The 13,901-nt window shown below is 36.1% G+C and overlaps 1 protein-coding gene across 1 annotated transcript in view; it reads left to right on the top strand.

Moving 5' to 3' along the window:
* Positions 1 to 13,901, top strand: part of fstl4 (follistatin-like 4) — a 186,054-nt gene that overhangs the window by 73,643 nt on the left and 98,510 nt on the right. Inside the window, exon 4 of the mRNA XM_087808279.1 lies at positions 1,425 to 1,667. Within this exon, the coding sequence (XP_087664405.1) occupies positions 1,425 to 1,667 (243 nt within the window). The remainder of the gene's footprint in view (positions 1 to 1,424; positions 1,668 to 13,901) is intronic.

Genomic DNA, 13,901 nt, shown 5'->3' with positions numbered 1-13,901 from the left:
AACACAAACAAGCAAAAACATACACATTCCACAAAGAAAGGACAAAAGTTGCCTGAAGTTTGCTGCAACCTTTTTGCTCTGTATAAGTAGCACTAACCACTATGTTACCATATTTCTCATGAAACATCTCAGAAAAAAATGTATTAGTCATTACTTTTAAGCCAGGATCCACACTCATTCTTGGTAATTTATCATTTTACTACTACAATAGTAACCACTGTTATTTATTTATTATACATTTATTAGACTTAACTATCGTCCAGGACTTACATTTTCTGACATCTCAGGTTGTCTCTGTATTGGCCTAACTTGCACTCAAAGCATAATGGACTGTGGTTATTGTTCTGCTGTTTTAATGATACACATGATACAAATGTTGGCCGGTCTACTTACAGCCCACTGCATAAAGATGAAAGATGAACGAACACAATGTCATTAAAGAATTGACCAATAAGATATCCTTCAACTTACTGATGGTGTCTTGGTCTCGGCTGTGGCTGTCTTGATTACAAGTTTATCTGACATCCATAATGGATTCACTTGTATATTTCACAAGTCATTTACCAGATGCTTTTTTATCCAAAGCAACATATAATGGATCAGCATCTAGTGTCCAAGACCACAAACAGAAAGCATTTAAAATCCTACAATAGTTGCTTCATCAATTCTTGTGAGCTCACTATAAAATTGTCCCAAATGAATAGAAACCAAATAAATAAAGACAACACTTAAGCAATAGGAGTGTCACTAAGCAGATAGAAAATAATTTGCAGCATTCCAAAGCTGGTATAATTCGTGTTTTTCAAGCTCCCGATTTAGATTTCTATAAGTTCAAGTTTTTGAGCTCTGCATCAGTATGTTCCGCACTTTGCCCTTCAATCTGACACATAAACAGCAAATAAGTAAACATATGATATAAGTTAGAACAGGGATCCCCAACATTTTTTGCACCACAGACCTGTTTTATGATGGCATTATATTCACAGAGCCAAAAGCTAATTTTACTTAAGCTAAGCTAAAATACCATCTTCTTGTTAAAAGAAAATACATTTCAGACGTTTATAATTAATAATACAGATTGTTGTCCTGTGCGGCCTGTTAAAAAGATATCTCATGGACCGGTTCTGGACGCCTCACCAGCGGTTGGGATCCACTCAGTTGGATAGTACTTCTTCTGGATATTTTGTCCGGAATACTTGCTAAGAGAATATTGAAAAGCAGTGCAGGTTTTATCAACCTGCCCAAAGCTATTTTTGCAAGTCAGTTTCGTCAGTTGACAAGGGTTCGATCACCTGGGTGCCCGAGGTCGCTCTGAAATGGTCACATGAAAAACAGCCAGAAATTATTGACACCAATATTTGTTTTATCCAACTCTCGGTTGCATTCCTGACTAACCAAGACTTGTCGCATTCTTGTCTCTCCAGCACAATCGGACCCGGACGGAGGACCATGTCGGAAGACCTACTGCGGACGAGGTCGCCAGTGCGTGGTGATGGCGTTCAACGGCCGGGCCGAGTGCGTTTGTCAGGAAAAGTGCCGCCCGTCCTTCGTGCCCGTGTGCGGATCAGACGGACGCTTCTACGAGAACCACTGCGAGGTTTACAGAACTGCTTGCATGGAGCGGAGACGGATCTATGTGGTGCACAGCAAGGACTGCTTCTTCAAAGGTATGGTCTGAACTTCTTTACATGCTGTTTTTCTATTTAGTTTGGGAGGTTTTGGAATAAGTGAGCTGTTTGTCATGACCATAAAGTCATAATTAAGTTTGAATTGTGCGAAAAAAGTTGCGCAAATTGAGAAGTTTCTGAGGCTTGTTTCTGACTTAAGTGGTGTGAACGTGTTGTGTTCAAGCTGCTAGACGTTTCGTGATGTTTGTTCTATTTTGAGGACTAATTGCAGCATTGAAGAAAAAGCATGAGAAAAACAATATGATGGCTGCAATTCCCCATACTTTCACTAACAAACATGTTCACATCAATTCTCCCCGGCGAACACACAATGTATTTCCTGGAGCCCAATTACGATGCTTATTTTTCTCTTTTCGCACCTCAGTTGACAGAAGTTGAAATTGCAGTAGACCTCCCTTCTTTAATAGAAATTCTCTCACCTGATTCAGTCGACCTTTGCGACCTCACTGTTCATTACTCCTACTTTAATCAGCAACTCATTTTTTTGTTTCACGTGGTTTAAAGAATGACATAAACTGATGGTGTAAAAGCCTTTGATACTCACCATATGCTAGGTTGCTAGTTATCGTATTTGTTTCAATCTCATCTTGTACATCGTTTTCAGCATATTTGTAACTTTATTTATGTAACTCTACACTTTGAATCATACACAACATTCTTTTGCATTATGCACGTACAGTTGTAGATTTTTTTATTACAATCAAACTTTTTCACTGCAGACAGCAAACTGCATTATGAACTGAAATTACATTTCTCAACTGTAATCAAAAAACTTTCAATTGATCAACAATGTGGTTTTGTTTTTAGATTGAAATTGACCTGACCAGTTCTTATTATTTCTTTCACATATTCATGTTATACTCCACTCTACTTCTACTCTTTCACTCAACTGAATATCTACTACATACTAGATTATATAATATTTTATTTATCTATTGATCATTTTAAACAAAGCTGACTTCATCAATGTACAGTATTTTGATAAAGCACATTATTTGTGTCATGAGAAAATTATCTGTGTTTTGTATTATCGTGCACTGTTACTCATGTTAAAGTAAATGTTACTAATAATGTGATTATTCAACTAATCTTGGCCAATCTGTGAAAGTGAATTGTTTAAGACATTTATGTTTCTCTGGAGTCTTCTTGGCGTTTTATTGTTAAATACAAGTCCTTGTAGACCAAATTAATTTCAGTAGGTAATTCGAGTTTTTAACTTTTTTAAAGCTTTTTTAATTGTGTTCATCTGCCGCATAGTATCTCGAACATATGGTTAATGGAAATTAACCACGTCTGTTATTCTCCTCTGCAGGTATATATACAGTATAGAGATGATGAAAAAGTTATCATGATCATCTTTTCATTCTATTTATTTGCAGTATTATTGGCAAACAATATACTTATTTCAATTCATTAATTTGAAACTTGAACATACAGTTGCAGTTAGTTACAGTTGTTTATCCCGTAACACATAATTTTAAAATTGGTTAAAAAGCTGTTATTAAATTCATTTTAAACTGAATGGTTACTTGCTAGCTTAGTTAGTAGATTACATTGCTAACTCAATCTGCTTGTAGTTGAGTCTTTGTGTGGGTTACGTGTTAACCAGGCCTTCAAACTGGTCGTACCCAACTAATATCCTGTCTCAACAAGTTTTATGCTCAACTTGACGTGCCTTTTCCTTTTATCTTGTTTTTTCTTTTTGTTTGTTATTTCCATCATTTTACAAAGACATACTTGAAACTGTCAAAGTTAAGAGTCTAATAGTGAAATTGTGACAAGTCCTTTTTTAAGGTTGAGCTCTTTGTGCTTTTCTTTTTTAACAAATAAGGAACATTTTTATTCACCACAGTGACTATATATTGTAGGGCTGTGTATTGGCAATAATCTGGCAACGATACAACATATAGTGATACCCCTGAAATATTTGTAGTATTGTCCTAGTACTTTCCTTTAGTGTTGCAAAATTTACAGACCACATGACTCTTGACAAAGTCGTAACTGCATTTGTTTTAAAAACAAAATATTTCCAAACATTTCTTTAAAATCTGCTGGAGTCGACTGTATCTTCTCATCCTCAGTTATCGCCGGGATCTAGTGGGATTTCAACGTTCATTTAGCCGCGGAAGACATAATGACTGCTGACATCTATATAGAATATTTGCATGTTAATTTTTAAACATGGAATTAATTTATTTTGCAGACATATTATTAAACTATAAACCATAACAAAATGATGAAACACATAAAATATGATTTGCAAGCCAAATATGATAATTTATTTTTTAATAATCGATACAGTGCTAATGAATATCAATACAGGCAATAGAAAAGAATATCGCTGCATATCGATATTTCTAACATCCTGCTTGTTAGCGTTAAAGCTAATTTACAAGCAAAATTATAAGTTAATGTTAAAACTCCCCAGGAACTCCTGATGGAACGGACATTTTGGGTCATTTGATTGTCCTTGAATGGAAATGTTGAGGACATTTTTAGATGAAAATATATATATGTTCTTCTTCTTTATTCCACTTTTCCCTTCCCAGCAGTCAGTTGATAATGTGGCCCCTGAGAGAATTCAACTTCCCACTCGTGGTCCAGGCTCTTCTCAGTGAACACCTAAACTCCCCTCCTCTTATACTGCGTCGATATCCTCACACTCACAAATCAACACCAGGTTACTGTGGATCACCAGTTCTTTTCTAGTCAATCATTTCCCGTCACGATAACTCATTAGCTGGAGTGCAGACTCAGCATTAAAACGTCTCCACAACAACCTCATGCTGACTTTGATTTATGGTACAGTTGACCAGGCCAAGTGGGGCGGCGTGATCAATGTCTCCGTCTCCCGCCTCAACAAACAAACATTTGCGGTGTGAGGCAGGTGAGACGATACTGAAGACGAACGTCACGTAACGCATCAGAGAAACACGAATACTTGGCAGACGCCATCGCGCATAGCTAATCCACATTAGCCATGTTCAGTCGGCCCGTTGAATGAGAGTCAGCGGGAGTCGGGAAATATTGGCAATCAGTCACTAGTCACGGTAATCGCGTGTCTCGGTCTCTGTGTAAATGAGAAATGATCACAGAACCTGACGTTAAGTAGAAGGATGTAATTAGAAACGTTGACACGTCGCGTCGATGTGCATCTGAGGTTTTACTTTTGTTTATGAGAGCGACAACGGGAAGACATTTTCATTCTCGCTCTGGTTAGATTACTATTATTACTGCTATTACTTCTGCCATTGAATAATGTAACCGCCATGTTTGTCTGTGAGCAAAACAATTCAAAAACAGATGCTGTATAGCAATGTCATTTTGAGCTATAATGAGACGGAAAGATTACTTCTTTTTTTTTGCTATGCTGTTTATTAAAAAATGATGACATTGGTACATAATAATGCTACAGTTTTGATAAGAAAAGCTGCTCACAATGCAAAATTTGCAGATGGATTATTAACATTATATATATTGTAATATAATATACAACAAATGTTTGCTATAAAACAACTTCCGGACCTACAAAGCTTGAACTTAACGAGGAAATCATAACTTTCCTGACTCACTCACATGTTTCAAATGTTGAAGTCTTCCTCTCCCCGCAGACTAGGTCTCAAAACCTAGTTTTTGATTGTTAAAGCGCTTTGTGACCCTGGTCTCGAAAAGCGCTATATAAATATATATTACTTACTTACTTACTTACTTACTCCACGATGGAGTAGGTCCCTCATCATGGTTATTTTTTGATAAGTTATTACTTTATTAAGTTCTCCCCCGTCTGAATTCTCAGCAAACGAGAGGCTACGAGAGCCATTATGACGACCAGTTGTAATCACGCCCTGCTTTGTTTATTCATGCATCTTGGAGGTGGAGACTTCTGAGATTAATGATGCACGGCGATGCTTGACCAATCACAGCAGAGTGTGGGAGTGTGGGTGTGGTTATGGTAAACAAGATTTAATCTCCAAAAAAACAGGGTTTTCAGGGGCGGGGCTTAATAATATTTTCTAATTAATAACATTTTCTAATGTAAATATTAAAATGAAAAGAGAGTTTTGTACAAACAGACACATACTGATAAGTACAATAAAGGTCCAAGATCTATTTAAGACACACTTAAATCAACACATTAGTTGCCGTTTAACAAACTCATCACTATATAATCATTATATGAGGTTGATGCTGAGCTTCACAGTGTGAAACTATCATAGTCTTTGGATTTTAATGTCATTTTAATGCATATAACCCACACTCCAGCATCTTCATTTGCATGTCAAACATTTTCCAAATCATGCTTTTGGCGAGACCTTGTTAAAACACGGCAGGAACACTCATTTCCACGGAGCGACGGATCCAAATGTACCAATATGTTTGCCTTCTGCAGCCTCTCATTGAACCACACGGTGCTGAAGAACTTTTCTTTTTTTTCGGTGGACCAGCTTTCAGATTTGATAAAGCTAAAAGCTTTACTGTGAAAGCCAATTTTCCTTCAGCCCCGAGCCGCGGCCAAAGCCACGCTGCCAAATTTGCAGTGTTACACTTCCATCTCATTGTGTCTAAATTGGTCTGATCCACTGTTCACTTTCCAAACTCCCCTCGGAAAAAGTGAAAAAAAGGAGAGTGTGTCTTGTCCTGGCTTTGTTGGTTAGAGTTGTTTATGTCAAAACAATTAAATATGATGCGTTCTGGCCGTTTTTCAAGCACCAGGTTTTATATACCTCTCAGCACAGTTTGGTCAATTTCAATTTGCAACCCCTTATGAATGATGATGTGTCTAATAATACTTCAATTTTAGTTCTTTAGTTTTGGAGAACATTGACGAGCGCATACCTCTGCCAAGGAGCCAATTTCCAATTTCTTCATAAAATACAATATACAGTCACATCAAGAACATGAGTCGAAATAAAAATTCATGATTAAAATCTTTGACAGAAGTTCACTTCTGTTGCATTCTTGATGAGGTGAGCTGTCGATGACCTCCTTGGCAGAGGTAATGAAGCCAGGACAAGCTCTGGGAAAGTTCATCCCAGATGATACTAATAATATATATTTGTAGATTCTACGCATTGACCACAGTAAACTAAATGTATGAAGTTTTAACACTGTACATTTTTGTGATAAGTAAATAAGGTTAGTTAAGTGAATTACAATGAATTAACTTACATTTTACTTACATTTTTTAGTAAATAAACTAATACATTATTTTGCAAAAATGTACCATTATTAAATTAAACTTTCTGATGATTAGCTTGCATTTTGTTCTTGCTAATTTAAAAACATGAGAAATGAGGCAGATGATAAGGAGCGACAAAGGTGATATAAAGGTGAGAAAAGTGGTGATGCTAAGAAGTCAATAAAATACAAATAACGTAGGAAAAACTTTAAAGTTGAAACTCACTATGATTCGTCATAAATACACATTTTGTGAGCTAAAAACAATTTAGAGAAGCTTCAGATACAAAAACATCTACTTAATACTTTGAAATAATACTGTAAATACCTCTCTCCACTGAAGTGCATTATGGGACTCGCATTATGAGATGTGGGAGTACTGTTTACCGTTGATAGATGTTGCAAAATGATAAAGATTGTTGAACTCATTTACAATAATAGACAGAAAGCCCAAATACCAGCTTGTAAAAAAAAGTCTTTGATTCAATATTTTAAACTTGATGTTAACATGTTCATTAGACAAATGCATTTTTCTGTGCTAATAAATGGCATAAATACCCGCTTCCCTGCGTGTACTTTTATTATCTGCTATTCACAATGTGCACCGACAGCCTTTTGTTTTTAATTAAAATTTTATAACAAAGTTTGATTGTTTTTCTATACCAAATGCAGCTATCGCTCAGTTTTATGTTTTTAATTAAGAATGTTTCCCTTTTTGTCTCGCGGAGGGAGAGAAGGAGAGACTGCGTCCGCTGGCTGAGAATGAAGGTCTGATTTGGTGCAGCAAACATTGTTGCAGAGGGAAAATGATTTACCAAAGCTACTGTGCGTCTGCAGATCTTCTGTTTGATGCAGCTCGAGCTCCCTCTGATCGGATGGCTCGCTGAGGGTCGGGGATGGAGGCGTCCACCCTCCACTTTGGAGAGGACGGGATTTATGTGTGAATCCTACATGAAGCTCGCCAATATTTTTGAGGTGTTTCAAAATGAAAACCAGAACATCGAAAAGGATATATAAAACACTAAAAATGTTTTAAACTAAATGTGACACCAAAGAGAGAAGCCAAGGGGTGAAATAATAATTCATGTAAAAATGTGTAAATAGATCACTCAAAAAATTCATGTATCCTGCACTGAAAATATGAAGTTTTACGTGTTCTTAAGGGTAAAATCACGCCTTGGTGGCACCAAGCGTGAAATTTTAGGTTTTGTAAAAGTCAGACAGCAAATGGATTTGTATGTTTTTTACTTTTTTTCATAATTATTAAAAAATATTGTATCCAAATGATTGTAAAAAAAAAAAAGTGTTTATTGATTTACATAATAATTTAAATAAAATTGTAAATGTTTTAAGGCAGTAAATAATAACCGTTTCTTACTATTGGGATCACGTTATTTTAACTTAAATGCAATCGGTCCTACACAGATTTGGGTGCATGGTTGGGAAACATTATGTACAGAGAAGGTTGGAATCTGAATTTAAAATGTAGCTCGCTCACATTGTTTTGAAGAGCATCTGCCCTACTTTTAATAACTTTAAAAAAAACTTGTGGAATCTTGTAATTTTAGTGCTTTTTCATACATTTATTGAGTTTTCTTCCCCTTTTTGGGGGGAAATTTTTGGGGTGGAGCCTATTCAGGCTGCACACACACACACACACACACACACACACACACACACACACACACACACACACACACACACACACACACACACACACACACACACACACACACACACACACACACACACACACACACACACACACACACACACACACACACACACACACACACACGACCTCTAGTGGAAAACTCCACAGGTCAGCTTTAACTTCCACAATTTCTCCAACTATATACAAGGAGAGATTGCCGATTAAAGAACTTGTTGTACGGGTCTCTCCATAATACATTCGTCGACCCACTTCTATCCTTTGTCTTTGATTTCCACCTCTGCGTTTGAAAACATAGTAACTATCCGGACCCTTCATCTCTCTAATGAGTTGGACGCTTCATTGAGTAGAGACCAGAGAGCCTTCTGTTTCCATCCGGTAGAAGCTTCTGATCTCAACCACCACTTATCGTCCATCTCATGGCTTGTGATGCTGACTGGCATCGTGTGTTGGCAGAAACAGATTTGTCGGGTGTTAGCAAATTTCCCCCGGGTTACCCCGAGCGTCATTTTAATTAGGCCTGAGTGGAAGAACTTGGTGTTGAAGCCGGTTTACCGGCATGTGTGAGCGAGTTGCATTCAAGTTACCCACTGACCTGATGCAGATGGTACAGCAGATAGTGGAGCTTCTTCCTCATGGTGGGGATGAATTATTCATTGTTGGACGATCAGTATGGAGAAATTGATGTATGGCAGCAAGTGACTGGGAGAAAGGCGATACTCAAAATATCTATATATGTATATATAGTAGCACTAAAATGAGGGGACTTAATCAGGTCACAGGAAAGGGGGAAAAAGTGGTAAAAAAGACCTAAAGACAAATAAAATAAATCAAATTTTGATGACATTCAAACCATTTACAGTATATAACACAATACATACAAAAGTAGTTGCGGAAATCTGGTTGCTTTTGTCGATCGTAGGAGGTAAAAATCGACCAAAAGACCCAGAACTCTAACTCCCCAAATTTCAAATATGTCCAATTCTCAATAAAAAGTAATTATTTAAAAAAAGAAAGTAGATTACTGATCTCTCAAATTGGGGAAACTTCAATTTCTGATTAAATAAAAAAACAATCTATTTCATATAAAGTAAGAAGGTTTTCCACTCCGTTCAGTAATTGCTTTCGATTCGAAATTGTACCTTGTTTAATATATATTTAATAAGGTTGTTTTCATAAATACAGTTCCTTTCAGGAATTGTTCGACTTGAACTTTCTCTTGACTCTCCTCATCCTCTCTCTTTCAGCATTATTGGGTTATTTGGTTCTCAAATGTATTTTAAACCAAGGCAACACCAGATATTTAAGCAAGTGTATTAATATAACGGGAGAACCATCTGTTTCAGATCAGATTTGACTGAATAAGACAACATTTTCTTATCCAACAATTGTGAAACTAAACATTTTCTTTCCTTTCGTCATAATGTCCACGACAAGAGGGAATATTTTTAACCTTACCTAGAACCATCTTTAGCAAAACCTTCAGATTAACCTAAAAGACATCACTTGCCAACCGTAAATTATCGTTAATTTATTCAATATTTCAATTAAATAATAGTTTTGTACAAACAGACACATACTGATGAGTACAATACAGATCAAAGATGTATTTAAAACGCACTTAAATCCACACATTAGTTGCCAGTTTTACCACACTTTACTTTACTTTATGCATTAGCAAAAGCAAGTGGCAATGGACAAATCAAGGGGTTATTAAGCATCTGGGCGTTGCATGGCTCCTGGTTCAATGATTTGAGTGTCTCAATTGTCATTATACAGTATTTAAAATGCACGATTACAATATCTATTAAAGGCTTGCGGCATTGAAACCGTTAACAAAACTCAAAGAAAAAGGCTGCGTATGAAGTGATATTATTAATTCCAATAGAAGTTATTAACATGAAAGTTGAATTTCAATTCCATTCTTTGGACATGTTGGGATATCTTGCTGATAAAGCATGCTAATCAATAGAACAAGCTAACAGACAAATATAAATCTGGTTCCTGGAAGGAGTTTCGGTTGGTCAATTGAAAATGGCGAAAAACAAGAGATGGAAATGAATGTTTTCTACTTCTGAATAAGAAGGCTTTGTGGATGTATTTCAAACATTTAAAATCGCTGCAGGCCATGACTGGATTGTTCCATAAGACCAGAAACAGAACTCTGATTAGAAAAAGTTCTAACCTTTTTTCTTTTCTTTTGTCGTCAATTACTCTGCAGAGATTCGTCTTCACTCACTGTTCTTATTGCTCTCAGTACCTTTGAGCCATTACGCGACTGAGGCTATTAAGTTGCTAACTCTAATGTATGTTCCTAATAAGGAGGATTAACTTGTTGGATCCGCTCCTGGCTTTTATGTTCCCGTAGATCTGACCTTAGCAATTAATTTTTCTCACGTTGGGAAGGTTTGACTCTTTTGTCTATCAAAGGAAATTTGACATAATTTTTTTTTTTATTGAATAAACTTTCCCGACAAGTAATTTTCTTTGAATGCGATTCAATGAAATAAAAATAGTTTTACTAAGCCAACGCATTCAAAGTTGAGCGAGCCCTAGTCACCACAGTCATATCAAAAATGAATTAAAGATGAAGCATACATATTTTTTGTATGTTTTATTTAATCAAATGTCTTCTTCGCTCTAACTTAAGAGTTTAGCGATAGTTAAATGACATGAAGTGAATGGATATTATTTAAAAAATATTCCTAAATCTAGATAAAACAACACAACACTGTGAACATTCTTTTTTCTTGTCCCATTATAAACATTTTCTGAAATATATTCCATTATGTTGATAATGTTTTAGTGACTTTGGTGACTTACATACAAAGTTATACACAGACAAAAATATATACTACTTGAACCATTATACATTGTCAAATTAGGGTGATTCAAATTAGGCATCAAGTAAACTGTGTAATGTTTAAACATTTAAATTAAAATTAAATTTGAAATTAACATTGGTTGGGAGTTAAACATTATGGTAAGGTTAAAAATATTTTTGCAGCGGTTTTAAGAAAGGTATTTATTAGTTATGGTCTATTAAACTGTTTTAATGACAAATCACATCTTTTTTAAACTAATGGCGCCACCTACTGAAATCTAAAGAACATGACACTGCTTCTAGAAGCTTCATCAGACCATCATTAGTATATATAGTTAATCATGCAGAGTATTCGATAAAGATACAGGGTGGTGATGAAGAGAGTGAATGCTGGGTGGTTTGTTGGCCTGATATACGGTTGTATTTGTCATTTGTGTACCGTATTTTTAAGGCACAGTTAAAAGCCTTTAATTTTCTCAAAAAACGACAGTGCGCCTTATAATCCGGAGCGCCATATATATGAACATTACCTGGTGGGTGACTTGTTCACAAACACTTTCATAACGGCTATGGAGTGAGATTATTGCCACCGGTTTGAGCGAGTGTGTCTTGGTTGTTGTACACTCAAAAAAAAATTTTGCGCAAAATCACTCGTATACGTGCGTTCAACATATCATACACGTGCGCTCTAGCTGTCATACACGCGCTCATATTCACTGCTCAACATTTGTCTGCTCGCAACACCAGTCTCGCGCCCTTGACATAATTGCAAGTCAGCCAATCAAAGAAGCCGTTTGAACATCTTTTGAACATCGTTACCATGGGAGTGAACGGAGTTGTCAGAACGCTTAATAAAGTTTGACTTTATCTGACTTTTTTGTTGACTTGAGCACAGCTTAATCTAGTGGATGCATAACGCAACCCCAGTCAACGTTTTGACTGTATCTTTTATTCTATGGCATGATAATCCGGTGCGCCCTATTTATGAAAACAGTTCTAAAATAGGCCATTCATTGAAGGTGCGCCTTAAAATCCGGTGCGCCTAATGGTGCAGAAACTGAAAATGTATAAATAAACATTTTTAAAAATGTATTTTTTTTTTTTATGTTTAAAATGTCACCTAAATCTGACAAGAACCCATCAGTCGATTGAAAAGAAACACAAGCTAAATTGTAAATCCTGAAAATATTCTTCCTGTCTTTAAATTGGTTCGCCATTTTGTTTTGTCCTGTTTGAAGAATTAGAAGCTCTTATTTTGAATTTCGGAATGAGATAACTTATGGTATGATGACATTTTTTCTATTTGGCCGCTCCCTTCTTTCACTTAATCAAATGTGGCCTTCTTCCAAAAAAGTTTGGTTTGGTTTAGTGATTGGGGAAGTATAGCCAGAGTTGAATATATTAAACTCCTAGTTTGTTTCAATTTCACTCTTGAATCCATCGTTTTTTACATTCAAGTTTCTGACCTTGTGAATGTCCCAGCAACTTGGAATGAGTTAAAAATGTTTCATTGTGAATGCATGACAACCTTCGTCATGACATACTGAAATATTACAAAATACTAAATAGGAAAATAGGATTTCTATTTCTTCAGTATTTTCAAAAATATTACGTTTTAGTCTGAGATCAAGGTTATTTCTTTGACAATGACACAGTGTCAAACTTTGGCAACCGTCAGGTTCAGCGGCGATCTGATGCCAAGACACTGCGGAGCGCTTTATAATTTTCTGACAGGTTTTACAACTCTATCAGTGCGAGTAAGTGAGTCGCAAGTGTTTTATCTTTTGTGGAGTTCTCAAGGTAAACGAGAATTATTCACTGCGATGTCATCTACCATGAATCCTGCCTTTGTGCTGCACCAGCAGGATGATGTAATTCCTCAAAGTTTTTTCCCTCATTTTTCGCCATTGAGTGAAATGACTGAGCTCAACTGATTGTACTCTTAAAATGATTTTTCGCCCCCAAATTCAAATATCACTAATTGTCTTCTCACCCTCATATTGACAAAGTGTAAGGATTACTTTCAGAGTAATCTTTTCTTTTGAAGGAAGACATGCACACATTGAACGTAGCAGTGCACATGTGCCAGATTGACCCTAAATACTGTGAACTTCTGCTAAAAACTTGCTTAAATCAAGACTTAGTTTACTTTTTTGGAACGATTTCTAATGTCGAGTCTTCAATACAAGAGGGACATTACATACAAGCACCATAGAGGAATGTGGATGTATTTTGGTGGGTTTGCTTGCACAAGGGAACCCTGGTCTTTACAGTAATATTTAAATTTAGACTTAGATTGTGTCATCTTGTTCTTCCTCTTTATGTTCTTCTTCTTATTTTATTGTTTATGTATTATTTTTTATTGTTTATGAAAAATTGCTGGCTATTGGTAAAAAACAATTTCCCGAAGGAGACCTCCTGAGGGATCAATAAAGTTTTACCTTACCTTACCTTACCTTACCTTACCTTAAATACGTTTTCGGACTATAATTCCAAAAAGTAACCAATGACTCAGAAACGAACCCTTATTCGACATGAA

The sequence above is a fragment of the Callionymus lyra genome, chromosome 14, assembly GCF_982586985.1.
Source record: "Callionymus lyra chromosome 14, fCalLyr1.hap1.1, whole genome shotgun sequence".
Classification (NCBI taxonomy): Eukaryota; Metazoa; Chordata; class Actinopteri; order Syngnathiformes; family Callionymidae; genus Callionymus; species Callionymus lyra.
This window is presented reverse-complemented; position numbering and strand designations above follow the sequence as displayed.